At 43.8% G+C, this 27,384-nt stretch overlaps 1 protein-coding gene across 1 annotated transcript in view; it reads right to left on the bottom strand.

Moving 5' to 3' along the window:
- LOC132466533 (basic proline-rich protein-like) overlaps window positions 1–27,384 on the bottom strand; it is a 49,205-nt gene that overhangs the window by 2,141 nt on the left and 19,680 nt on the right. Inside the window, exon 4 of the mRNA XM_060063785.1 lies at window positions 207–371. Within this exon, the coding sequence (XP_059919768.1) occupies window positions 207–371 (165 nt within the window). The remainder of the gene's footprint in view (window positions 1–206; window positions 372–27,384) is intronic.

Here is a 27,384-nt window from a genome sequence, read left to right as displayed (position 1 = left end):
CTCTCTATTTGGCAGGCGGGGCCATGGCTCTCCCAAGGTCACGTCAGGGCTGACAACTGGGCCGGGCAAATGTTGAACAGCTTCTGATGCCCCCTTTACAAATTTGTTTAATGACGAATTGATTTTCGCTCTCTCTTTCCTTTTTATTCCCCCCCCCCCCCCCCCCCCCCTGCTCGTTGGTTCATCTGTGTTCTTTCTGGTTTGACTGAAGGAGTCTGCGCCCCAGAGGCTCCCGCTGCTGATGACAGCAGCGGGAGCCTCTGGGGGAGGAGGGGGAGGAGGGGGAGGAGGGGAGGAGGGGGAGGAGGGGGAGGAGGGAGGGGGAGGGGGAGGACGGGAGGAGGGAGAGGAGGGGGAGGGGGGGGAGGGGACTTTGCGGTGGTAGGAGGGAGGGGGAGGGTGGTAGCGGTGGTCTCGCTGGTAACTGAGATAAAGAGTGCTGTGGGGCAGCCACACTACCGGGGGCCCGCGGGGGGTCTCTGGATGAACGCACGGCTCCTACGCTAATGTGTTGTGCTGTCTAATGCGGTGGAAACGAGGGAAAGGGAAGCGGGGTTTGACACGGAAAGACACTGAAACGCCGGAGAAGTGGGGGGGGCTTTTTTTTGGGGGGGGTCCAAACATCAGAGGGATCAAGTGCAGCACTGGCTGCGCCTTTTAAGTCGGAGAGGGGTGGGGGGGAGGGAGGGAGGGAGGGAGGGAGGGAGGGAGGGAGGGAGGGAGAGAGGGAGGAAGGAAGGGAGGGAGGGAGAGAGGGAGGAAGGAAGGGAGGGATGGAGGGAGGGAGGGAGGGAGGGAGGGAGGGAGGGAGGGAGAGAGGGAGGAAGGAAGGGAGGGAGGGAGGGAGGGAGGGAGGGAGGGAGGGAGGGAGAGAGGGAGGAAGGAAGGGAGGGAGGAAGGAAGGGAGGGAGGAGGGAGGGAGGGAGAGGGAGGGAGGGAGAGAAGGGAGGAAGGTAGGAATGGAGGGAGGGGAGGAAGGAAGGGGGGGAGGAAGGGGAGGGAGGGAGGGGAGGGAGGGAGGAATGAAGGGAGGGAGGAAGGGAGGAAGTCAGGGGAGGGGAGGAGAGGTGAGGAAGGGACAGAGGGAGGGGAGGGAAGGTGATTGCTAGGTGGCTGGGAAATAATGAATTAAACATGGGGGCCCAGAAATGGTAAAACACTGGTTCTGAACCAAACATTTGCGCCGGCATTGGGTCTGGAATATCTCAGGTAAACAGAGATAGTTATTCATGAGCGATGCCCTGCGTGTCCACAGGCCTGTCTGGGGGAGAGCGGGCTGCTCTGACGGGATCGCTGAGGAACAACTGATGGATGGCGGCGCCATCGATTGGTTAAACATGGGGATTTAAACGGCGCCGAGTGAAAAGCAGATAAATAATCACGGTCGATCGTCATCATCATTCCGTGGAGCGAGGCCAATAATGAGAGAGAGCAGAGAGAGAGAGAGAGAGAGAGAGAGAGAGAGAGAGAGAGAGAGAGAGGGATGGGAAGTGAGAGAGGGAATTAAACAGCCTCCAGGTAAGTTCCTCGGATGGGCGTAAAGAATACACTTGGCCTCCTTGCTCTCCATTAATAACTCACAAGCAACAGCCAGAGCCCTCCCTCAAAGGGTTAATGAAATCTACACTTTACCAAGCGGGCTGGGTGGGTCGTTGTATTGATCCCACAGCTGGGAGGAAATCCTATATTACCTTGCCAGTGCAGATGAATCGTTGGAAACGCCTATAAAATTGCTTTGCATCGCCTCACAGATCACATATAGGACCCTTTAAAACGGGGCCTATAGAATAGCAATAAGGAAAGGATAGCTCAGATAGGCAGAGGGAGGGAAGTAGCATGGCACGGTTAAAAAGGTTGAAATTGGGCGGAGGGGGGGAGGGGGGGGGGGGGGGGGAGGACGAAGATGAGATGAGAAGAGAGAAAAAAAAAAGAAAAAAGGAAATATTTGGCAACTTTTTTTGTTGTTGTTAACATTCTCTATCCTCCAATCATTTTCCTCCTGGCGAAGTCAACGAGGGCCCGTTCGTACTCAGCGATGTGCCAATGTTTGGCATAATGCGCCGTGTTATTTCTAACCCCGAGAACCCACGCACGCTCGCTCTGACAAAACAGTGCTGATTGGTCCTGGGAGTGAGCCCGGTCACCCCGGCAATCCAAACAGCTTCCAACAATCATGTCTGAAAAATGGCCCCAAAATCCTATGGGGGGGGGGGGGGTTGGGGGGGTTGGGGGCATCCAGAAGAAATAGAGAAAGAATTATATTTACGAGTGGGAAATGGCTCAGAGGAATGATTGACGTGTCTTCAGAGCAGAACAAGTCCTGGGTTGCGGAGCCTTCAGCCGGGCGAAGCTGTTGAAACCCCCTGGCAGAGCAAAAGCCTATTGGAGAGGAGTCCAGGAGACAAGCAGGGGTGGACGTGTGTGACTCTGACATTGTAGATTATGACAGCATCCCTGCTCCGTTACAGCCAGGGAGGATTTATGGAAATGGAAGAAGAAGACAAAAAAAATAAAGGTGACAGAATAAAGCCGGAATGCTGCTGAGACGGATGGGAACTGATCATTGTCTGTGCCATGCAGCAATCAGGTGGAACACCGCGGGGCTGAATCTAAACCAAATGTGGCCTATAAATCTCTGCGGATCTGTAGGCCCCCTAATGAAAACTAATAGACAGGCCGTGGAAGAAGCTATCCTTTGTCCTCGTTGCCCCTGCCTGCTAGCTATGTTACTTGCCTGTTGATTTCGAGGTGCATAGTGGTCCTGTTTATAGGTTCATCTAGGGGAATGCCTATTTCAAAGAAAAACAAAGAGACTTCGTTAATTCTTGATTTTTCTATTTATATGCATGCAGATATACCCTGATTTTGAATATTTGCCAAGGCAAGACAAGTCAACAGGCCTATGTATTATTTTCATCTTCTTAATTCTTTCAATCATTAACTCAACAAAAAATGCAACAAATAGGGATAGTTGTTTGTATTTGTAATTTCGATCCTGTGAGTGTCCATGCATAGATACACACGTATATGTGTGTGTGTGTGTCTGTCTGTGTTTGTGGGTGCGGGTGTGTGTGTGTGTGTGTGTGTGTGTGTGAGTGTGTGTGTGTGTGTGTGTGTGTGTGTGTGTGTGTGTGTGTGTGTGTGTGTGTGTGTGTGTGTGTGTGTGTGTGTGTCTGTGTGTGCGTGTGTGCGTGTGTGTGTGCGTGTGTGTCAGTGTGCGTGTGAGTCTGTCTGTGTGTGTGTGTGCGGGTGTGTGTGTGTCTGTCTGTTTTTGTGTGTGTGTGTGTGTGTGTGTGTGTGTGTGTGTGTGTGTGTGTGTGCGTGTGTGTGTTTGTGTGTGAGAACGAGCGTCCAAATGGTTTTGTAAATGTTGTCTGCCTCTCTTCTCCGTGAAGTGAACTCTTTCCAAGAGTGGTGTGGGGAGTGTAGAGGAGTAGAAGAAGGGTTGGTGTGAAGGGAATGTGTGTGTGTATGTGTGTGTGTGTGTGTGTGTGTGTGTGTGTGTGTGTGTGTGTGTGTGTGTGTGTGTGTGTGTGTGTGTGTGTGGGGGGGGGGGGTTCTGTCTGGTGATCTCAGCCTGCTGATAGGCAGCACCGGGACGTTCCCAAACTGAATGGGACTCTGATTTCCCGGCTCATTTCACTCTCAGCTGTCAAATAGGTTTCCACATAGATGACATCTCCTTCACAGCCATGTGCAAAAATGTGGAACGGTCCCCTGAAATGAGGCACCTGCTGCCGGCAATGTGCCCACCGACCCCCCTGTCCCCAACCGCCCCCACACACCCCACCCCCACACCCCCACCGCTCCATGACATCATCAGACCCTGCATGCCCTCCCGCGACTCAAACTTACAACAATGCTCTGCGGATCAGCGTCTTATCCAGGTGCCGCACACTGCTGCAACCCGCCGCCCGGCGCAGAGCTCCCGCAGGTCTGTCAGTCCTTCCTCGGCGTCCGTTCGAATCTGAAACCGGATAATGGTGTAACAGCGTTTCATGTGCAGGCTTGTCTGTTAAGCGCGACACGTCGAACGCGAAGGCAGTGTCGAGTCGCAGAGACAGAAATTCTGTTCGTGCCGCACTTTCTCATTAATAATGAAAATAAAAATGACAGTGAAGTATGTGCGGGCGAACACAACAACAGCCGTGATACAATTAAATCGACTTGTTTTTCCGTTGAACTAATTCTCTTTACATTCTCCTGAGAAACAATCAATCAATTCCTCATTAATTCATCCACTTTATCCAATACTAAATACTAATGCTGGATTCAAACCTACGCAAGGACGCTCACATAGGCATGCACACACACACACACAAACCCACACACGTATGCACACGGATGTTCCCCCACAAACACACACACACACACACACGCACGCACGCACGCACACACACACACACACACACACACACACACACACACACACACACACACACACACACACACACACACACACAAATACACGCACACACACATATAGACACACATTTGCCCAGCCCACACACAAACACACACACAGGCAAACACAAATATAAAGGTTGAGTTATGTTCAGCCTTATCAAAACAGCAGTGTGTGTGTTAACGGTGAATGACTTGCTGTTCACTGCAGCAGTTCCTATAGGAAACAAAAAAGAAAAAATGGCAGCGGAAAAACAAAAGGAACATATATCTATTTCCTAGCAGACTGCAAATCCCCCAGTGTCAGCCGACCGCATGAATAAGAGATGTGTCTTGTTCTGTAACTTCATCCTGTCATCGCCCTCCACCCTCTCCTCCCCCTGACTCCCATGGGTGCTCCCCAGGTCTGCATGTGAAGATGATCTGGAGGTTTGGGAGGGTGGATGTGTGGTGGGGGGACGGGGTAGTGTGACCCAGGTCCATGGCCGGGGCCTGACCAGAAGAGGCTGTGAAGCCGCGCACGCTAGTCTTTGCTCAGTCGATTTATTTTCCTTTGGGGACATCTGCAACACTATCTACAGCTCCTTTGTTGAGGACATATCTGACTTCTGCTGGCGACGACACATCAGGAAATGGCCAATTGCTCCTCTGGGAGGGTTATTATCTGAAGGTAAATGGAGACTGTTGTTTGGTTGAAGAATTTGGTTAGCAAAAAAAATACATAAGAAAAAAAGACGGCCATTTAGTTTTTTGTGATGTTTGCACAATATAGTATTTTGTTTGTGATGCATTCGATCCATTGACTATCCCCCGTTGGTTTACTGGACAGTTATTACGCCATCATTTTCACATTACTGGGGCCGCCACTGCTTGAGATTTGTGAAAACGATCCATATTTGGCACATTGAGGGCAGGAATTTAATGGCCGCCTCGCAGTCTATGGTCAAATCTCATTAATATTCAATCCGTCATCATTTGATAATAAAATAAAACTGTCAAACGGGACCTGTCAAAATGCATAATATTAAGATGAGGTACCCACTGAGATCCTAACCGAAGAACAATCGTCTCCCCTTTGCATTGCAAAAATTCATTCAAATTTCTCCCATTGACATAGAATGGTGTATGGTCTTTCTGCATCCATCCACCGCGGCCCCCTATCGGCCGTTAGAGGAACTACACGTCAATTGCATCTGCCAGAGAACCTCTGTACAGCGAGTAAAACTGGGCTAACTAGTCGGTATTGTTTCATAAAGGATGATTACTGGGTGCAATGCGTTTTTATAAGGTGGCTGGCTGGCAGCCACTAAACGGTCGTATTTTGGATTTAGATTTTCACCAGAGTCCTTCCTCCTCTTCATTATTCCAACGACGTCCACTGTCGAGCGAGGCACAATTCCCACAAAAAAAAGAATCGAATGAAAGACTACGATATATTCTCAAACCTCATCATATTCACATTGTGCGGCATCATAAAACTTTGTTTAATAATTCAAACAGAAAATAACTTATAACCAGCGCCCTGTTTATAAGGCCCATTTCCACTCCTGTAAATCCACAGTTCTTGCCCCGGAGCAAGAAGCACTTGGTCACTGAGTGGAGCAGTGTGGACGGCCTGGCAGGCACAATATTAAAAACTGGGGGGAGCCAGACCGCTACTTATGCAATATAAGTGTAAATATGTGCACCATAGCTCAGCTGGGGCCATGCATAATGGAGGCAGGGTGTCCTTTATATTCACGGGAGAAGGAAAACATTCTGCCACTCAAAAACAGAGAAACAAGTTGTTTTTGTATTTGTTTATTGATGTTATTTTCCGGGTCCTGTCTGCAGATGAGTCTGAGCTTAGAGCATACAACTGTAGTTTTTGGAACTGATCATAAGAGTTTAGTTGCGTTGTAGAAATCTCTAAAACACATCAGTTTGATAAAAAGTTCAGCCCTTGTTTGCTATTCCTGTTTGCCAATTCAGTCAAGATGACATGTAAAAATATGGCTTGCAATAAACCTTTTTATATTGACATTAAAACCTTATTTGTATTTTAATACTATTGTAGTTTGAGGGTAATTTGGTTGCAATCTGCAACCTCGCCTTTAGATGGCGCTGAATCCTACACCCTTCACCTTTAATGCAACCAAGAGGCAAGATAGTTATTGAATGTAACGGTAAAGGGCAGTTTTGAACTCATGGCGGAAGAGGCTTCTCAGAGTTGTTTACTCACACTCAGAAGGACCCCAGATCAATCCACACTCAGACACATCTCGTTTGTGTACATTCTGTTTGATCAAACCGTTCAGCGTTTCCAGGGTAAAACCACACACCCCTGTTGAGGGATTCTCAACAGGGGTTCCGCAATAAATGTGGTATCCTTGTATTTCCTTAAATGACATATTTGATTAAAGCATTTGATATTCTGCTCTAGTTTCATCGCTTCCATTTTAATTAGTTGTGATGCCTTGGAGTGTATCGTTCAGAATCCAGACAGAGAATGGACAGACCCCACAGAGAGACAGCGGAGGCTGTTCTGTGACCCTGAGTTCCTCTGATGGCAGAGACCATCATTCCGATAACCTTGTTGAATTCATATGACCGCTGCATATTGATCTCCTATCCCTTTAATAGTGCTATATTTGTTGCATGATACTGCATTTTTCTTCAGCAACTTTGTAGTTAATTGTTAATCCCATGATGCAAGTTGGTTCTGGATTATGTAACTCTACATTTCAACAGAAGAAAAATAACGACTAAACATTTGAATAAAGAGTAGAGAGAGAGAGAGAGAGAGAGAGAGAGAGAGAGAGAGAGAGAGAGAGAGAGAGAGAGAGAGAGAGAGAGAGAGAGAGAGAGAGAGAGAGAGAGAGGGAGAGGGAGAGGGAGAGGGAGAGGGAGAGGGAGAGATAGAGACAGGGAGAGGTGCCAAGAGAGGGCAAGAGAGAGAGAGAGAGAGAGAGAGATAGAGAGAGAGAGAGAGAGAGGGAGAAGGAGAGGGAGAGGGAGAGGGAGAAGGAGAGGGAGAGGGAGAGAGAGATAACGCATCAGTGAGCATGTTGAACTTCCCTTCTAGAACAAACTGTTTTCTTTTTTATCCCCCTCCAATATGCTTTGCACATCATCCAAAACACCAGAATATTAATTCTAGTTGGGCCTAATGAACTCAACCCCCCCCCCCCCTCCCCCCAACCCCACCCGCCTTATTGATGATCCCATTGTTGTGTTGAGGAATTAGCACAATAGCTACTTTACCGAGATTATGTTTGCCTCCGTTAAAAGAATAGCCCCCTTTCCTCTGATTGCCTCCACTTCCACTTGGGATGGTAATATCGTCTCATGTGCCGGTTTATCTCCAGAGAGCTGCACATCCTCCTCTTTGTTGTTGTTTTTTCTATCCCAGGGCTTTTATTTTCTTAAACAAATTGCAGGCAGTACAAAGTGTATTTTTACCGCTAGCGTCTTCCACTCTGTGTTGCATCATCGTTATATCTCGCAGTAGTTTCTGCTGAGACGAGGACTCGCCTCGTTATGGGACTGAAGAAAGAGAGCAAATGAGAGGGAACAGGGAGAGGGTGTGAAGGCAGTATCAGAGGTAGACGGGCCGGAGAAAGAAGAAGCCGAGAAGGAAACGGGTGTGACACGCGGCCGTGTTCTCACTGCGTTTGTGCTTTTATGTGCTTTAAAGAATTAAAGGTTGGGTATGGGATTCTCATTTTTGGCAATTTTTGCAAAATTACTTGAAATCCTTATCATAACCCACTTACAGCCACTGAGTTAGAAGTACTGACATGAAAATTAAACAAGTCAATCATCTGTGGAACGGACAGGGCTCGAAAAACTCCAGCCAATGATTTCCTGAACCACCGAGTGGCATTGGACAGTAAGTACGTCAATCAAACGGTCATACTGCACTCCCCCTCCCCCTCCCCCTCCCCCTCCCCCTCCCCCTCCCCCGCTCCCCGCGTGTGACCCCTTCGTGCACGTACTCAAAGCTCGTGACCCAGAGCAAGCTTATGTTTGTTGTTATCCTGCGGTAGCTATATTAGCTAGCTAACTAGCTAATGGCTCGCTCTTGCGCAACTGTGTTCGTGCTCGTGCATGATTGCGCGTCCATGTTCTTGGAATGGGTGGAGTCAGAGTCAGCGTTGAAGGAGAGGGGGTAGGACCATTTGAGTTGTGTATTTTCAAAATCTGCTGGCGTTTCGTAAATCCCATACCCAACCTTTAATTTGACCCCCGTTTGGAGTTACACACAGACACTTGCAAATACGCCCACACATGCTGACATGCACATGCAAACACACACGCAATTGCCTGCAAACGCAAACACACACAAACACACACACACACACACACACACACACACAAACACACACAGACACACAAACAAACACCCACACACTCACACACACACACAAACAAACACACAAACTTTTTAATTGATACATTTTACTTTTTGGGGGCTTCACTCAAGTGTAGTCATTCGCACAGAATAAATTGCTATTATTAGCTTAAATTCACTCAAATAAATTTTAGTTAGAACGCTTTCTTGAACAAAATGTTCAACATACTGCTTACAATTATTACAAATGTCACTTCAGAGATGTAAAATCCTTGAAAATCACCTAACAGCGTTTTTCAGTGATAATCACAATATTCTCAGACCGTATTTACCTCCGACTGAATCGTGTAATGGAAATACCTTGCACTTGCGTATTCTTTGGTCAAACTGAGTAGTGTGCACACCTTTGTCCGACTTAATCATGCATGACATCACAGCATTAAACATACATGCACCCCACAGGAAGACACAGGCAAATTGATGTGCAGTTTTAATGGAAAACGTACAATTTCTAACACAGCTAAATAAAGATCCATTTGCTCATCCTTGATTAATTTGTTTGTCCGTTTACTCTACGCATGAAAAATTCAATTAATTTCATAACGTGGAACAATACGCGGTCTAATAAAAATAAACGAAGCCGCAACGGCAAATCATTGCTATCTATTACAAAAAAACATTTTTCCAATTCCCACTGCTTAATTAAAGGACATCCATTGTCTGGCTCTGCCATATTCCAGACAAGCGCATTTAACCAGACCACAGCACTAATACAAATATGTACATGTTAACCGACTTCAACAGACAGTTTTCTGATGTACTTGTACTGACAAGTATATTGTAATGTTATAACTGAATGTTCACCGTAGATGACTATTATGTTGGTGGTTGTATTTCCACCAAACTAAGTGCTGTTACACAAATAAAAAGCACTGGAAATCAATCCACACCTCTGGGCATTAAAAAAGTATTTTTCACAATGTTGTCCCCTCTCCTGAACAATCTGGTCCCAGACTGTGATACAATTTCATGTAAAGCAAGCCCAGGCTGTCAAGGGGCCCTTTTTCATTTTGAGACAAATGCATAGAAACAGAAACCTTTGATTAAAACTTTTGTGTTTCTGCTTGTCCCCCATTGTCCTGACAAGCTAAATAGAAGGTAGCCCGAGCACAGTGGACCTCTCAGCCACACTGCTCCACACATCCAGCCCTGCCATCGACTTGTTTTGCCTCCTCCCTTCCTGTGCTATAGACCTATTGAGACCCGGTCGGCTGGGCCATCAGTAACCTATACGGTGGCTCATGTCAACGCACAAGTGACTGCCACAAATATCAGACAATCCGGATGAGACACTTTATCATATTTCATTGCTTTTCAAACGTATTCCAAGACAAGGACAGTGTGATTTATTATTTATGCTCCCAAAGCCACCTTATCCCTCTCTGCCAATGGTACACGCTAAAAATAAACAATTCATTTACGACTCAGAAAAAGCGCAGATAATGGACTGCTGTGTACTTTATCCTGTTTTTTGCCATTGTCATCTTAGACATGATGCACTTTGAAGTGAGCTGCACGGACCGTGCATTATTTAACAGTAAAGCGTGCAGAGAGCTGACCATTGTTTTATTAAAGACAGCCATGTCCTGAAAGAACAATCACAAAGCTGCGTTCCGAACCACAAGAAACAACAACAGCCATTCAACGTGCGTATAGTCCCAGCCGTTCCCAGCTCTCCCATTTGGGCTTTTGTGGATGATTGTTGGTCTTTGCCGATAACTAACTCGAAGGGAAATACATATTTTAACATAAATCTCCAGTTCCACTCCCAGGTTGCCCGTACAGAATCGTGTGATAGACAGAGAGGTGCAGTCAAATAATCATTGGAGCCCACACTGGCGTGGCCTGGCGTGATATTCCCTGGCCATTTAATTTAAAGCAATTACAGGTCTCACTAGCCAATGGAATTGCGGGTTACAGGACAAGGTTACCTTGCCGGGCTGCTTATCATGGAGAAAGTGGCCCGCTAGGACAAAGCAATTCAGAATTGTATTATCATTCAAATTAGAACATATAGACGGGGCTCCTATCCGATTGGTGAAATAATGGGAGTCATTTATCTAGCTCTCGGCGACCTTTCATTTCCCATTCATGTCCTATTAGTGAAGCATACATCATCATCTTGGCATAATTAAAAAAGCAAAAATCAAATTGATTGTGAATTATTATTTTAAAAACCAGGTGCACGCAGGTATGGAACCGAAGGCCTTACCTAAGGGGCTGCCATCCTGCTTTCCCTGATTTAGCCGGCCAACCTTTCAAAGGCTCTCTTGTTGATTTTTGGGTGTTGATGATTGGGTCCCTTGGTCACAATAGAGCTCTTGAAGGGAAGCCCAAATCAGGTGTTTACCAGCTTGGGGCTGCGTGACGATAACATTATCGAGACAAAAGCCTGTTAATGTGCGGGTAATTAATGCGTCATTGAGAGTCAAGCTAACGTTTGTTGTTGTTTTTGTGCTGTGCGTCATTGTATTCACGAGGGACGGAGAACAAGAAAAATCATGTGCGTTGAAGATATCGAACCATAGCAAAAGCAGCCCATGGAATGCAGCGGCGTTTCAGGCCATATTTGTTCTCCTAACTGAACTTGATCTGGAGGAATTGCACCCATCGCCTATCAAACCGACCACGAGATGCACCATGGATCCTTGTGAAATATTAAACCTTAAAAATCCAGATAGCATCCAGAGGAGTAGACTTTCAGACTTAACTGCGCATTCCAGCAGAGTGTAATGAGCTCCTAAGAAAACTGTTGGTTCTTCTTTCTCTTCTACCTGACAGCGGCTCTCATATCGGGGTCCTCAAACAGGAGAAGGCAAATAGATTGAGAGTTACCTTCGAGGATGGCTAAAAGGTGTGTAAGGGATGCCTATATATTATCCATGAATTTGAGTAGGTACAAAACAATCCAACCCCCAAATCCACCTGTTTTATACAATTTGAAAGCTAATTGAATATAGTAATGCAATGCCAGAGGCGTAGCCTATTGTAAGCAGATTTGGCCTGTGATTTGTCTCAATATGGGATATTCTCTTTTTGGCACGCTGTTAATGAACTCTTCGGTGTGCCATTGAAATTCAATCTTATGAATCCCTGTGGTGTAAAGCAGTCTGCATGCCAGACCAGCGTTGGAATTCATGTGATCTCAATCACTATCCCCGCCTCACTCCCCGCAACACCCCACCCCCTCCCCATCCCAAGATCCGTCTCTATGGAATATAAAGTTTTGGGTTGGAAATCAATGAATCTTTTTTTTCTTTTCCTCGGGTTGCTCCATTTTCATGCGTAGAACGCTATCGAGTTCAGCCCATGCGATCCGAGTAACCTCCCCCCCGCCACCATCCCACCCCCCGGCCCGCTAACATATTCGATCGACGGCGCTCTGTGTCTTGTGGAAGCAGATTCTCGGGGAGAAACATAACAGGTCTTATCTCACCGCCGCACTATTAAACATGATGGATAAGGTGGAATCTGGAGACGATGGGAGCAATTGGATTCTGCCCGCATTATGTAATTCAAACGCTGCTCCGAGGACCGGGGGAGAGTGTCGGGTTGCTGGCCCACCTCCTCGCTCGCCCGCGCGGCGGGTTAGGCGGGTCAGAACCCGGACAAGACGGATGCAGAGTGCAGACTGATACCGCGCCGTGGGTACACGTAGTACCGTGAATACTTGTGATCGTTTGGGAGCTATTTATATGTATTGGAGCCTTATACAACTCTTAGGCCCTATAGTATTTTGATGGATGTTTGATTTGTTAAACTGAATAATGTGAGTTTTTTTCTTTTCTTTTCTGCGATCAAGTAACCATCATGGCTTCCATCCCAGGGGTGTGAATGTATGGTGCATTGGTGCGTACCAGTATGATCAATTCCGATGATGGTGCATGGTGTTCAATAAAAAACGTTAAGAAGCATTAAGAAGTAACAGACGGGGAACAGCGATTTATTATGCCTGATGGAGCGAGATACGTCCCTGAATACAAGTCATTAGAGCCATTCAACCTGAATGCAGATAGACACGGGCCACAAGCGTCATAGCAGAGGAAGCAATCTGATTTGTTGTCGAGGAGACGCAGCTTCTTGTTCATTATGAACCCAGACAGAAATGCTACATTGATGTATCTAATGCTAATTTCCGCACGTACGCACACACAAACACACTCACACACACGCACACACACACGCACACACACACACACACACGCACACACACGCACACACACACACACACACACACACACACACGAGTCCAGAGATAGAGATATAGGTTATTTTGTGTTTAAAGCAGAGTGGTTAAGTGGTTTTAATATGAAAGAATAAAAATTGGCTTTTAAATTAAATGTTCTTGTTTAAATGAATCAGAATTGGGGACTTGAAAAGGAGAGACAGCTAGCATTACAAAATTTGAAGTAAGTCCAATTTTGAACAATCTGCAGCCTGTACGAGTAGCATGAATTTAGCGAGCCCAGGGACACACAGGGATTTGCAAATAGGAATTGGCCAAACTATGTGTTTCATTAGAGGTGAGTTATCTACCGAGACCTTGGTGGATTGATATGAATAATAAAAACTGTGCTAGAAATATAATATTAAATTCACCTTTTTTTGAACGACTTGTACTGGACTGGACTTTATCAACTATATTAGATGGATTTGATGATGGATCGAAGTGTAGGCCTACTACAGTATTAATTATCATTATGTTAAGTTAACATATGGCACAATCCTGTTTTCATCCATATCAATTGCATGTTCATGAAGACACTGAAATGTAGGTCAAAAAACTGTTTTAATATCTTAAAGTTAGAATTAGTAGTTTAATGAAGTTGATTCCGGTGAAAATCAAACTAACTCAAATCAGCAGCAGTCATGTTCACGGACAAAGTAATGTATGAACGTTTTATTCACGTTATGTTTAATCCCGTAATGTCATTTTATTGTAATGATATTGCCTCAACTAACGTCACTCAATGTAGCGTTAAAATGCTAAGTTTAGATGAGCTGTAGATAAGTAAAATGGAGATCACTTTGATCCGTGGTCAAAGTGAATCAAATCTATCACTCTTAACAATAAAGTTTCAACGTGTTGAACGTTATTTAAACTTTATATTGTAGCACATCGTAGTAGGCTAGATCAATTATAAAATGTCATATCACTGAATAAGTTATGCAGCCTTCTGTTATGGTTATGTTGGAAAAATATGTTTGAAATGAAGCACATCTGGTGCAACCGGCTGACTTGCTAATAATGTATATTATGTTATATTAACTATCTCCTGCATTGGAAGTCATTGCCATATTCCCTTTCCTTTGTTGTAATTGCATAAACACAAAAGCATGGTAATAAAACAAAGTATGTATAGTGACGCATAAGTATGCAACATTTATTTACAGAATGAAGACTGTTTAACTCAACAAATGTATTGCTAATTGATTTCAGCACTCAGTAAGTAAAAGTACTAACTCTAGCTAAAAGACATGACAGCTCTTTCAATGTAGCCACATAAATATTGTTGGCTGATCATGTCGCCTCTATATCAGGATCTTTGTAGGTGCTTTTGTTGACACGTGAATACTGTATGTTGCAGGAAGACAGATAGCTCCTCATTGGATACCAATGTCAACTGTTGATGATCCCTGGTGTATAGCCTTTTCCTGTGGCGAGGGACGGCCACAGGAAAAAAGAAAATGGACAGGAAGAGCAAGCAGTGCGGCAAGAGGAAGACCGGTGGGTAGAGGAAGAGGGATGGCATCAGCAGGCAGCACGGCAGGAGTGAGAAGGGTACGTGACCACTACCCAGACCCAAATGGCCAGCACATTGGGTTCATGGCATAACTGTTACAATTACTGTTAGCAACACCACCCCTGTTATCTTCTTTAGAAATATCTTCCTTTTTATCAAAGTAAATGGTCATTTTTCTTGTACATTTTATAATATATAAACTGCATCTTTATAAGGCATTTCTTATTAAAATAGTAGTAAGAGTATGAGTGATTAAATACTGAAGCAATGTTTTATACACGGTACAAGACATTTATTCATATCTGTAGAATTTATTTTGTTAAAACTGTAATTTACATAAAATTAATTCAATTAAAAACTAAATATATATAAGCGCAGCTTGTTCAGTTGTACCCGACACCGGCGTACGGAGGAACAAGGTTGTAAAGGTTCAGCTCTGGTCACGTTTAGTGTGGAGCAGTAGAAATAACCATAATCTACCATCTCAGAAAAATAGCATTAGCATATACCAAAGTTCTGCTGTTACAGTCTGCTGATAGATATATAGTCCTCATCGAAACAAATATCTACACCTTCTGTTGAATGCTGAAGGAGTTTAGTGTGTAGCCTATTGTTCATTTAAAACAACCAACACCTCATACCCTTTATATAATGTCACCTGTCATCTAGGACCTGTGTTTCTATTTCTGACATTAAAAGGCTTTCAATTCCAGGCTCCTAACAGTGGAGAAGTGAATTGTTCCTTACCTATTAAGATGGTTCTATATTGGAGGCTGCTCGGTAAAAAGGACTTGAATAGGCTGTTTAAGGTGTCTTGGTATGAGTTGAAGAGGGTGGTCCTCCCAACTGGTAACTACAATGTGAAATTAAGATGTTTTTTATTTAGCCTGGGCAACGGAAAGATAATACATTGATGGCAAAACTGAAGGCAGGGGATACTTACAAACTAACTTTGCAAAGATAGAGTATGTAACGATATGAGGCCATTGTTTTTTGTTATGTTACCTTGTTTGTACCGTTTGTGTCTGGTTACGATTTTAGGAATAGGGCTAACTTTAGTGTGCTCATGGTTAGGGTCAGTACTGATATCACACAGAGGGGGCGGTTATGAGGTGCTCATTAGCGCTAAATGGCAACAGCTGAGGCGGCAGGTGAGTCTCAGGAAGTGAGACTCTAGCTGTGTTCGAAATCGTTCCCTATACACTCGTTCCCTATTCCCTATATAGTGTACATGATATAGTGCACTATATAGGGAATAGGGAACGAGAATTCGGACACTACGCTGAACATTTCTAAACGTCATTTGCGTCAGTAAATGCGCCGGGTATTTGTGTGACGCAGACAGATGCGCCCACATCATGTAAACAAACAGGACTCTCTAAATCGACGCCACTTCGACCTGGGCGGGACTTTACGTCCTACGTCACTCGCTATGGGTTTGCATGTGTGCGCGTAGCCGTTTGTCTCAGGGATCTGTGCACGAACTCCCTTGCACTACAGATTACGAGCGTCAGTGTCGTACGCGATGGAGGGTGGGTGACATTCCTACAGTCTTTGATGATAGGCTATATTTGTATAAATGACTTACTATTACTAGCGATTAACATGACGAAACAACACGAACTAAGCTAACATTAGACTATAGCCATACCCAGTGTTGTGCCTGAACGCGTTCATTGAACGATAGTTTATGAACTCGTTCATATTTTCGGCGAACGTGAACTGAACGTACTGTATTACTGCCTGATGAACGTTACTGTGAACTCGTTCATTCTGGTGTCTGTGAACGGCACGCGCACTCGGTTTAACTTCGTTCAATATGGGGGTTATTTGTTTATCAAAACGGCGGATGCGCGCGCAGAATGATTTGTTTGACCGGTTGCCATGGTTATCTCTGTGTGTTTCATTTGCAGTTGCGGCGTTGTCAGCTTACTGTTACATTAAACTGCAATCAGAAAATGCGGTTATATGCTATAGACCCTATAGTGTCTGTGGTGTAAAGGCTGGGACGAATTAAAAAATATAAATACACTTTATGTTGAAAGTATAGACCGTCCCGATTCCCATTGAAACGAATGGCGCGGTGATTATTCTTCAGAACGAGATCTGTTAAATAGTGAAAAATGAATCAAACTGTAATCAGACAACACGGTTATATGCTATGGACCCTAGAGTGTCTGTGGTATAAAGGCTGAGACGAATTTCGAATTATAAATATGTACAATCCATAACGTTATCTCCCGCTGGCTCATAGCTCAGCGGACTAGAATACCTCCTAGAATCATTGCTTGTTGGCCGGAAACGTAAATGGGGGCTGTTTACGTTTGGTTGTAGTCTTTTCGCTCGGTTCTCCGACTCAACAGTAGGGCTAGAACCGAGCGAAAAGACTACAACCAGATTTGAACTACAACCAAACTAGTTCCCTTTCCGCTTCCGGCCAACGAGCAATGAGTCTTCCAACAGAAATCAATGGGATTTACAAAATGCGCTAAATGTACAATACATTTTCGCTACGATGCTTGATTCAACCACTCTATATCATCCTAGACAAATCACGAAGTGGGCTCGATGTTCAAAATACCGGAAAAAAAAAATAGCTCACACAGCAACATATTGAAAAAAAGAACTATGAACTAGTTCATTTTTTGGAACTGTGAACTTAGTTCAAATCTTTGAATTATGAACGTTGAACTGAACTAGTTCATTTTAAAATTTGTGAACTGAACTTTGAACTAGTTCACGTAGAAAGTGAACTATCCCAACACTGGCCATACCAGATAACGCCATACCAGCTAACCCTAACTATTTCTATTAAACTCTGAACCATTTTGCAACAGGCAACTGTGTGTTGGTGCGTCTTATTGCTTCCCACGTCTGCGTCTGCATCTTTCCCACTCCTGGCTAATAGTTTCAGCTTTTGTACTGTATATCAGAAATGATCACCCAGTACCACACTGCTGACTTGTTGATGTTTTGTGAGCACTCACGCATTTCTCTAGGTATCTTAAGAGTCCTACTGGAGTCATCAAAACTTTGGACTTTGTTATTGTAAGAAATATTGTGTTACAAAAACACTTTGTGTCTTACCCTTAGCGTTACCCTAACCTTAACCCCAGTAACATTTCTTCATCATAAACTACAAGTTACGCAAAATGGCATGCAAACATCCAGTCCAATATTAAAGAAAAAAGCTAGCTTCATTAAGGAATCGAACCCCTTATCCCCGCGTTAATGAGTTGTTCTCTGACCACTACCCATCAGGTCTTAGTACATGCGATTCAAGAGTTAACCACTTGACAATCTTTAAACTTCGGTTGCCTAGAAATTGTAAAGACAGTGATGTGTGCACATTGTGCGAGTATCCGGCACTCGCGATGTGTGTGCAGTCCAAAATGAAAGAAAAAACCTTGCATCACTAGGGAATCGAACCCCCAATCATCAGTTGGTCGTTGGTAACTGTAAACAAAGAGATCGCATTTTGTTTAACTGCTAACTAACAAACGGGTTTATGCGTTCACTGAACAAAGATTATGGAAATAAAAGACCACTTTTCCATCAGAAAAATCATCAGAACCGTTATTACCAACCCATAGTACTACTATAGTATTACTCCTTCATTGAAAGCATCTGTACATTTTCTATAACTTGCTGGTTCCACTCCATCACCCTCCAGAACAGAAACCGCCTGGAGAGTACGGCCAGAGTTTGCTCTAAAATAATTGGACTTTCAATAAGAACTCTCTCCTCCTTCCACGACCAGCAAACACTCCGGTTAGCCAAAAGAATTATGCAGGACCCCTCACACGCTCTACACCTCGCCTTTGAGTGGCTCCCCTCAGGGCGCCGACTACGCTGCCTCGGCTGTAGGACACAGAGGAGAAAAGCAACCTTTGTTCCCAAGGCTGTTCACCTCCTCAACTCCTCCTAAACCCCCCACCCGGGCTTGTGCCCTCCCCACATGGACTGGTGAAGCTGTGTTTGTTTTTGTTTGTTTGTTTTTGTTTGTTTTTGTTTGGACATGGCCCTGTCCTTTGTAATGCTGCTGCTATGTGCCCTCAATTGCCCCCTGGGGACAAATAAAGTTTTTTTGAATTGAATTTTGAATTGAATAGACACTAAAGCCAAAACCTTTCTCACATGCACAGTGCACACCCATCGCGAGTGACGGCTATGCGCACACATGCACACCCATAGCGAGTGACGTAGGACGTAAAGTCCCGCCCAGGTCGAAGTGGCGTCGATTTAGAGAGTCCCACCCATCGCGAGTGACGGCTATGCGCACACATGCACACCCATAGCGAGTGACGTAGGACGTAAAGTCCCGCCCAGGTCGAAGTGGCGTCAATTTAGAGAGTCCCGTAAAACAAACCGGGCACTCACGAGGAAAGCTGGAGGTTGTATGATGTTGAATGTTACATTTCCTTGTTCAAGTTTTTTTTAACTAATTTTGAATGTTATATTTTCTATGTTAAATCCCAAATAAATTGTTGACATTTCTATACGAAAGCCGGAGACTCCATCATTAAATGTATTCGTTTTCGCCGTTATTCAGCTTCTTCTTCTCCTCCGGAAAAACACGACCGCATTGCATTGTGGTATACGGGAGTAACATGTAGGGTACATGTATGTACCCTATTTTAAGTCCACTATATAGTGCCCTATATAGTGGACCACTGAGAATTCGAACACCCTACAAAATGGCGTGCACCCTATTTAGTGCACTACATCCATGATAGGGAACGATTTCGAACACAGCTTCTGTGTAGAGAGTCTCTGAAGGTTCTGCAGGTGAGACTCCGAGTTTGTTGGACCTAACACGAAGGACACACGTTTCTGTCCAGAAACTTCTATTAGAGAACTTTTGTTTGCAAATACACGGGGAAACATTTTGACAGGGATCCAAAGTGCGGGCTGGTCATCTCGAGACGAGGCGCGGCGTGTCCCGGAGAGAGCTGCCTACGGTGGCTGTGGACCTGGGTTGAGTACCTCACACCTAACCCCCTAGATAGGTACGATTGCCCTCACCCAGGGAAAGTTTAGGAACATACTTCAAGTTCGACGCATCACGTAGGGACAGACATTAGGTTACAGGCTGTCTACCTGTCACGTAACAGTCTGGATACATGTCATTTGAATGATCATGAAAAGCGCAAAGTGCGTGTTTATTTACCTATTATGTATCGATAACAGTGATTGACAGGCTACATAAGCTTTTAGGTTCATATGTTATAAAACATATAACACCAGATTATCACAACACCAAGCTAATTTCCCAGTTCAATTGTATATATTATTCTTTATACGTAAACTTTATTGAGGTGAAACTCTTGACAAAATTGCAGTGTCTCTGAGACGTGATACAAATACGTATAACTAAAAATACGAGGATTATCATTATTAGGACTTACTGCATTGAGCTATCATATAATACTGTTACACTATTGACATTAGAGCTGGGACGACTAGTCGACTTCAAAAATGTAGGACTAGGTGGAGAGATTACATCTCAACACTGGCCTGGGAACGCCTCGGGATCCCCCCGTCAGAGCTGGTCAATGTGGCCCGGGAAAGGGATGTCTGGGGCCCCCTGCTTGAGCTGCTCCCCCCGCGACCCGACCCCGGATCAGCGGACGAAGATGAGATGGCATAGATTTCTCCTCAGATTAGGCCAATAAACCAATGATAAAATAAAAAATAAAAACGCTCGATCAAAGGACCGGCCCGAGTATAGTGGTGGGAAATATCGGCCCGACCCGGCCCGCGCCGGGCTCGGGCTAGGGCAGAGAATCTAAACACTGACTGGAACTACTTAGCAGGTGTCTGTAGGGCTATATCAGGAGTTAATGCACGCACTGCAGCCAATTATTCACGAGTTATAATCAACCCCTACACATCAATATTAATGATAACCCATTAAATACGGTATGATTTCTAGATGTCATGGCAACGTCCGCTCGCGACAGTGGACTTGCGAGGCATCGACGCGGACGTTCATTCACATAGCCAAAAACAAGAGAATAGATGGCTAGATAAAATAAACATCAAGACATACAATTCTAAAAAGAACAGATGAAGCAGCTACCCTTTTTTCCTTTGCGGTTTGCCTACAGAGCAGCGCACCTGCATTTAATATATCCATGTATTGTCACAATTTCTCAGTATCAAAGGTGAAAGTAGAAACGGGTGGCCAAAAGCTGTCATTTGTTAGTTATCACAGACAATTTTCAACAATGAATGATCTGTACGGAGCTCCCGGACAGAACCTTAGTTTGGAAGTCGTGCTTAGTGACACGACTAATAGCCTACTTCCAATTGAAATACAAAATTTAGAAAATAGGCCTACGTGTCCCTGATCACGTTTCAATAGATTAAATAACGTGACAGTGTCACGTATTTTCGTGAGACCAGGTTTGAGCGTGCGCATGGGGTGAATTGCGTGTCTCACGCCGAATGCATGAGACATGAGAGCCCTGTACATACGTGACACAAACCAGCACCGCAAACGTTCTCTCCCGCTTGAGATGACGTCTTTCTTTATAGGTTCATGGGTCTGATGCGCCGATTTCCCATGCTGATATCTCCGGAGATTCTCGGGCATCTTCGACAATTTGGCTATAGATTGTCTCATTACACGCTAAATAATATAATTATAGCCTAATTATATAGCCTATATATATATATAGGCAATATACATAATTAGGCAATATATATATATATATATAGCATTTGTGGTTTTGGCATAAACATAACTAGGGGTGCATTACTATCTGCGCACACCCTTTCTGAAGCCTCTCTCTCTCTCTCTCTCTCTCTCTCTCTCTCTCTCTCTCTCTCTCTCTCTCTGTCCCTCCCTCTCTCTCTTTCTCTCTCTCTCTCATACCGTTTTGTGGAGCACGTTAATTGTCTGAGAACACTCCCATTCAGAATGCATTGGTTTACATTTCATAGCACGAAAAAAGTCGGACTATCGTGCTCTGGAACACGCTTCAATAGATTAACGTTTGTGCGCATGAGCACGCAATCATGTGATACCGGGTTGGTGTTTCCCGTATTTTCCAGATACTAGAGGTTTTGTGGAACTTACGCTATTAAGACTCGACTAAAATTGCCCGGGTTAGAAACATTTTTGATAATGTGAGTACGCAAGAAAATAAAATATCTAACAAAGGTCAAGTAGCTTTCACATAATTGAATTCTGGAATAGTACATATTGGGCCTTTAACGTCGACTTGCTTGCTCGCGATTAAACCGTCCCTACTAAACTCATGCTTTTGACGGACAAGCCTTTTTTCCATGGCGCAATGAGGCTTGGGTTACTTGACTTTCCTACCTTTCCTGTTGACGTTGATGCTAAAAAGCCTGCGACGGCATTAACAGCCTGCTCAGGTTCCATTCCTTCAGCTATTTCCTCGCACCTCCACTCACTCATCGGTAGTCAAGCTGTCCATCTCCATAATAATGCGGGTTAGAGAGGAATGCGGGTTAGAGAGGAAACAGGAGAAATATGACCAAAGAGACAGGGAGAGTGTGCCAGAGTGTGTATGAAGGTTTCTTAGCAACAATACTGACCATCTTCAAGTTTGAGTACCCGTGTATGAACACACTCATACATCCATACCAGATGAAAATATCGACTCAATCAAACTGCAAGAACAAATGATAACATGTTTAATTTTTTTTTTACAATGTTTGAGTGGTGAAGTCTTCTGTCTGAAAGCAATGTTTTGGGGACAGATCCAAGAAGAACCAAAGAAACTATTACACTGTATTGTATGTTACAATGCATCAAAGGAATTTTACTCAAAGGGCATTTCGAGGTATAAATAAAACATCCAAGGAGAAGTTTCTTTCTTGTACGGCTGCCATAGTCTTTCATTGTTTATTTGCTTTGATATCAAATGTTATCTATTAGCTATTACGAGCTAGCGCACACACACACGCACATGCACACGCACGCGCACAGGCAGAGTTGGTTTGAATGTAGAAATATCCTCAAACCTGTGTTGCTTTTGTAAATGTTTGATGAAGAAACCTTTCTTTCCAATGGAAATAAAAAAAAGTCATAGTGCTTGTAAGCCTCATAAACAAGGTAGCCCATCCATCCATAATTGAACACACCTAGTGTTCCTGCTGTTACAAACTAATTTGGTCTCGTAAGACCAATGTCAGGAAATCTCAGGAATACAGGAAATGACCAGGAAATCACATTAGGAAAAGTATCTGCAGAAGATATGCAGCAGATCCACACACATACTTTTCTGTAGGCCTACGTGGTTTGTGATTACATTGTGGTCCCCATTCTTGTACAATATCTGTCTCATTCACTAACTTGATTTGATTGGCCCGCCTTTTCAAAGTTGTGTAGAAAATCAATTGTAAAGAAAATCAATGCCCATTTTCGTCCCCAGAGGCTGTCTTTGGCCAAGTAACAAAGTGCCATGTTTAATGTTAACCCCGGCAACAGATGCTGACATTGCAAAAACAAGAAAAAAATTGTGGTTTCAACCAAAAAAGCATATATTAAAGTTTTCTTTAGCATATTTTATTGATCTATGAGTCATATAAATGCATGTTATGATCGTCCAAAAACTCTTAAAAATACAAAACTATTCCCAATCTGGATTTGGTTCTAACCACAAATCCATCTTTAAAGCACAACAATAAGAATAAATTGTCTGTAGGTTTTGAATCTCATGTTGCACTGTTCTCTCGCTATGGATAAGTTCATGGCTTTGACTCACTACCCCTGAAAACAATGACACGATATTTTGTCATCCCAAAAATGAATTATTTTTCTTAGCTTTGCAATGACTAAGCCTTGTCGACACCCCCAGCTCCCCCCCCCCCCCCCCTCGTTAAGTTTAATGGTGTGAGTTATCGTTCGCCCTGAGCCCTGTAACTCAGCCAATGCAGAGCATGGAACATTTATAGAGACTTCAGAGGCTGTAAGGACCCAGGCAGGAGCTGCGGTCGGTAAAAAAGCCGATGCTCACACTCTGTATGGGGCAGCACGCTACATCACCACCGTACCTGCATTTTGAATTCTTAACTCGGGAAGACTTTAATAATTCAAGCGTTTTACCTCCCGCTTTTTCACAAACATCTCACAAACACAGCATTTCGCCTCCGTTTTTTTTGCCCTGTCCTTGTCTTCAGTGGTACAGTGCTTTAAGTAAATATTCAAGGAGTCGTGCACTGGTGGAATGGTGGGGTCGCGAGGCGGGTCAAATCATTATCTCCACTAATGTGCTGTGAGATTGCTCACTAATTGATATTGCATGCTAATTGATACTAGCGACTTGAGCACTTCAGCAGCTGTAGGCCCCACATACTTCCCACACACAGATACAATTAAGAAGAGCCCCTTGGCCAGAACTCATTTAGTTCAATCTTCCCTTCTTTCCATGGTCCTGTCTTAGTGATTTACATCCAATTCTTTATGCTCCACCCATGACAATTTTAATTGCCACCGAACCCGATCCCCACCGAGAAAACGGACGGCAACGCCACTGTAGCGTGCGAACCAAGATGATGGGGAGATGGGGAAAGCGCAGACAAAACAACAGGCGACACGGACGAGTTAGATTACATTTGACACTTGAGACCTGTTGACAGGAAGTAATGTTCAATCAATGTGACAAAACAGCGTGTCAAGTGCAAATGTTTGTGTCGTTATTAAAATAAAAATGGAAAATAGCTTGTGTACCCAGAAATGTGTTCAGTGTCAAGCGGGGGTTGGAGCTAGAGCAGACATGATTGAAGCTCTGTTTGTGCAGCTGCAGGGTTCTATTGTTTCAGTTTTCTTTGTTGTGCTTTGGGTTCAGACTGTTCAAACTGCTTTCGGTATTTACTTTTTTCTAAAAGTATTGCCGCACCAGAAACAGTGGAGTGAAACCTGCGGCCGTGGTCATTCAAAGATCGGCTTGAGATTTTATTTTTTGTTATTGTGTAGTACACAGCCTTTGACTCCCGCTTTATCGGATGAGAAATTGCCATTATCATAATTTCCCGATGTATATGTGCATTCTAATCAGTGCGATATTGCGATACAGCGGGGAGAAGGGGCGGGTGTCCAGACGGCCTCTATCTCCGCGAGTCAGAGATGAAGTTTGGGGAACGAGGCGAGGTGTGAATAAACACCTCGCAGGACAATCTGCCTGGATCTCCCAAGGTCAACCGCCCTCCCCTTCGCGTCCGCGTCACGGCAGAACACCAACAGTCGCTAAAGTATGATGAGTCCGTTTTGCAATAAAACTGTTTCCTTGGGACCACAAAAAATAAAAGCACTCCGCTCCTTGTTTCTTTTATCGCCCTCTCTTCCTTATCTACAGCATACAATTAAGTGGCGTACGTACGCAGCGTGCGGCAAACACAATTGCCCTAAAACAACATGTCTCCGCAGCCTCCTGCCAGGAAGCTGCTAGACAAGCCCATTACGCGGCAGAAAAAAAACACCTTCTGCAAATCTTTTCGTATTGTCTCATGCCACCACTCTTGTCATCTTTGTTTTCATTTTCTAGACTCAGGAAGACTTGCCAATTCCCAAATTACGGATCTTGTTTTAATAGGATTGATATAACTGTTAGATTAGATATTCTTTTGTATTATATTGTTTCGGAGACAGATTGTGTTTTTAACACCAGATCTGAGTGATGCACTTATGTAGCTGTTGGTAAAAAAGAAGTGATAATATTTGTATTGGATTAATTGTTGTGTCAAAGCTTCCAAAAACAATAACAGGTGATAATTTTGTGTCGGCTACTTACAGGTACACACAAGCAAAGCGCACACTCAAGCAAATTAAGAAAACAATTGATAATATGCAAATAATAATCTGATCATAATATATATAACATCCGTTATATATATTATATATATATATCCGTTTTTTTACATGAATTTTTTTTTTCAATAGTGAATATAGGATTCACAACAATTGCCTCCACCAATGTTCATCGCTTTTAAATGTCCTCTCGAAAAATACAGCATTTCTGTATTCTGCTATGTTTTGTATTGTTTGAATCATCATTTACTCAAGGCTGCGCATTTTCAAATGGATGAAGATGTCTCTGTAATTTGCTTGGGTTTTGTCATGTGTTTTCTTGAGTGTTTTGAGCTTTCAGGGCCGCCGTAGTTCTCTCTCGTAAGGCGAGAACCCCTGGGAACAGGGCGAGATTAAGGATGGAGGAGAAGTGAAGGGACACTGTCATACCTTTTGAATAATTCAACACGTTAATGCTGTGGCTGGATTTCTATTAGGATCATTATACACAGTGTCAATACATTTGGGACAAAAGTTATGGCCATCTGCGAGATGTATTGTTTAAAACGTGTTTTGTTGTGGGTGAATAATTATTATTGTTTTGGTCATTTGATCTTGGTGTGTTAGCACTGCCCATGAGATGGTTGATGAGAGAGACAACAAACTTTCAACAATAACATATTATGAGTTAATTAGAACATTACTAAATTAGCTTATAATATGCAGCAGATGGTCGCAGGAACTGAAGGTTAAATATTCAGTTTACTTCTCCTACACACTAACTCTTGATTACACCTGAACATATTTGCACAATACAGGATGTAAGCAGGATCTAAGAATTTCCCATGTTTTTCACCATTTTCTACTCTAGTTGAAATATGTGTTTCATAACCTTTTTCCTTTCACTTTGCTGTTTTTCTTTGTTTTAGGTTAAACAATGATTTGACCAAGCTGCTGAGTTTCTCTGATTTGAGAATTTCTAAACTATTTAGTATTTACCCAAGTGGAAACCAGGCTCAGCCTAAAAGTATTTTTGCTTGATTGTTATGCAAAATGTTGTATACATATAACAACTTTAGAGAAGCAGGTACAAAACAACTTGCAAATCTATATCCACCAGAGTAATATTCCTAAATACCATAGTTGCAAGACCTCACTTTTCACCCAAGGTGCATTAACATCTCACTCATAGGATTGCATGGAGACAACAAAAGCGTGTGACAGCTCCATTGGCTTGAAACACTGTAATACCATCTGTGGTATTAAATCTGGGTCATATTTGTGTCAATCACAGCATTCAGCTCCATATTTAATGCTTTATTTAAACGTAATCCTTATTTAATAGATCAAATGGATCGCATACTTATAACCACCCACGGCTAGAACTTTTGTTCTGTCTTCTTACCCCCCGAGCGAACCGGATTTCACAGCTGTCTCTGCTCGATGGGGGTATACGGGGTGGATATATACGGTACACTGGTCCTGGCGGAGGGCCCGGTTGTATGTGGAGTAGGACTTGCAAGACACTTTAACTAATAGGAAAAGCTATGAGGATATATATAGTGGCTGGTGAGAGGCTGTGTTTTGCGGATTACAGGTGCCATGCTGTATGTGGGCCATAACCCCTGTGGCCATGTACTTTGCCAGTGGTTTGAGATGAGACATGGCGTTCCGCTACCTCAGTTTCCATGGTTACCATACCTGATTAGCTACGAAGCCATGCACATGCCCTCTGGATGGCTGGATGGCAAAGTGGAGCGATGCCGTTGCGACGGCAGCGGCAGTGCTGCTGTTTCCATGAACATGTGACTCCTTAGAGCAATTTGTAATTGCAGGGTAGAAGGACATGAATAATAAAACGTTGACGCATTTGATCAACCTCGATGACGGACTTTGAGACGTCTGGATTGGCCTCAGTCGTTCTCTTCACCTGGACATGACGGTTTGAGTTTTTTCATTCACATTCCATATCCCCTGCTAATTCAGTTGAATTAAAAAATTCATGAGAGCCTGTTTCTTTGCATTGAGATGTCTCCGCTTTATACCGAGGGCATTGACACTTCATTCGGCCGTCGACATGT

The sequence above is a fragment of the Gadus macrocephalus genome, chromosome 10 (genome assembly GCF_031168955.1).
Source record: "Gadus macrocephalus chromosome 10, ASM3116895v1".
In the NCBI taxonomy this organism is placed as follows: domain Eukaryota; kingdom Metazoa; phylum Chordata; class Actinopteri; order Gadiformes; family Gadidae; genus Gadus; species Gadus macrocephalus.
Note: the sequence above shows the minus strand (reverse complement) of the source record. Positions and strands in the feature narration are given on the sequence as shown.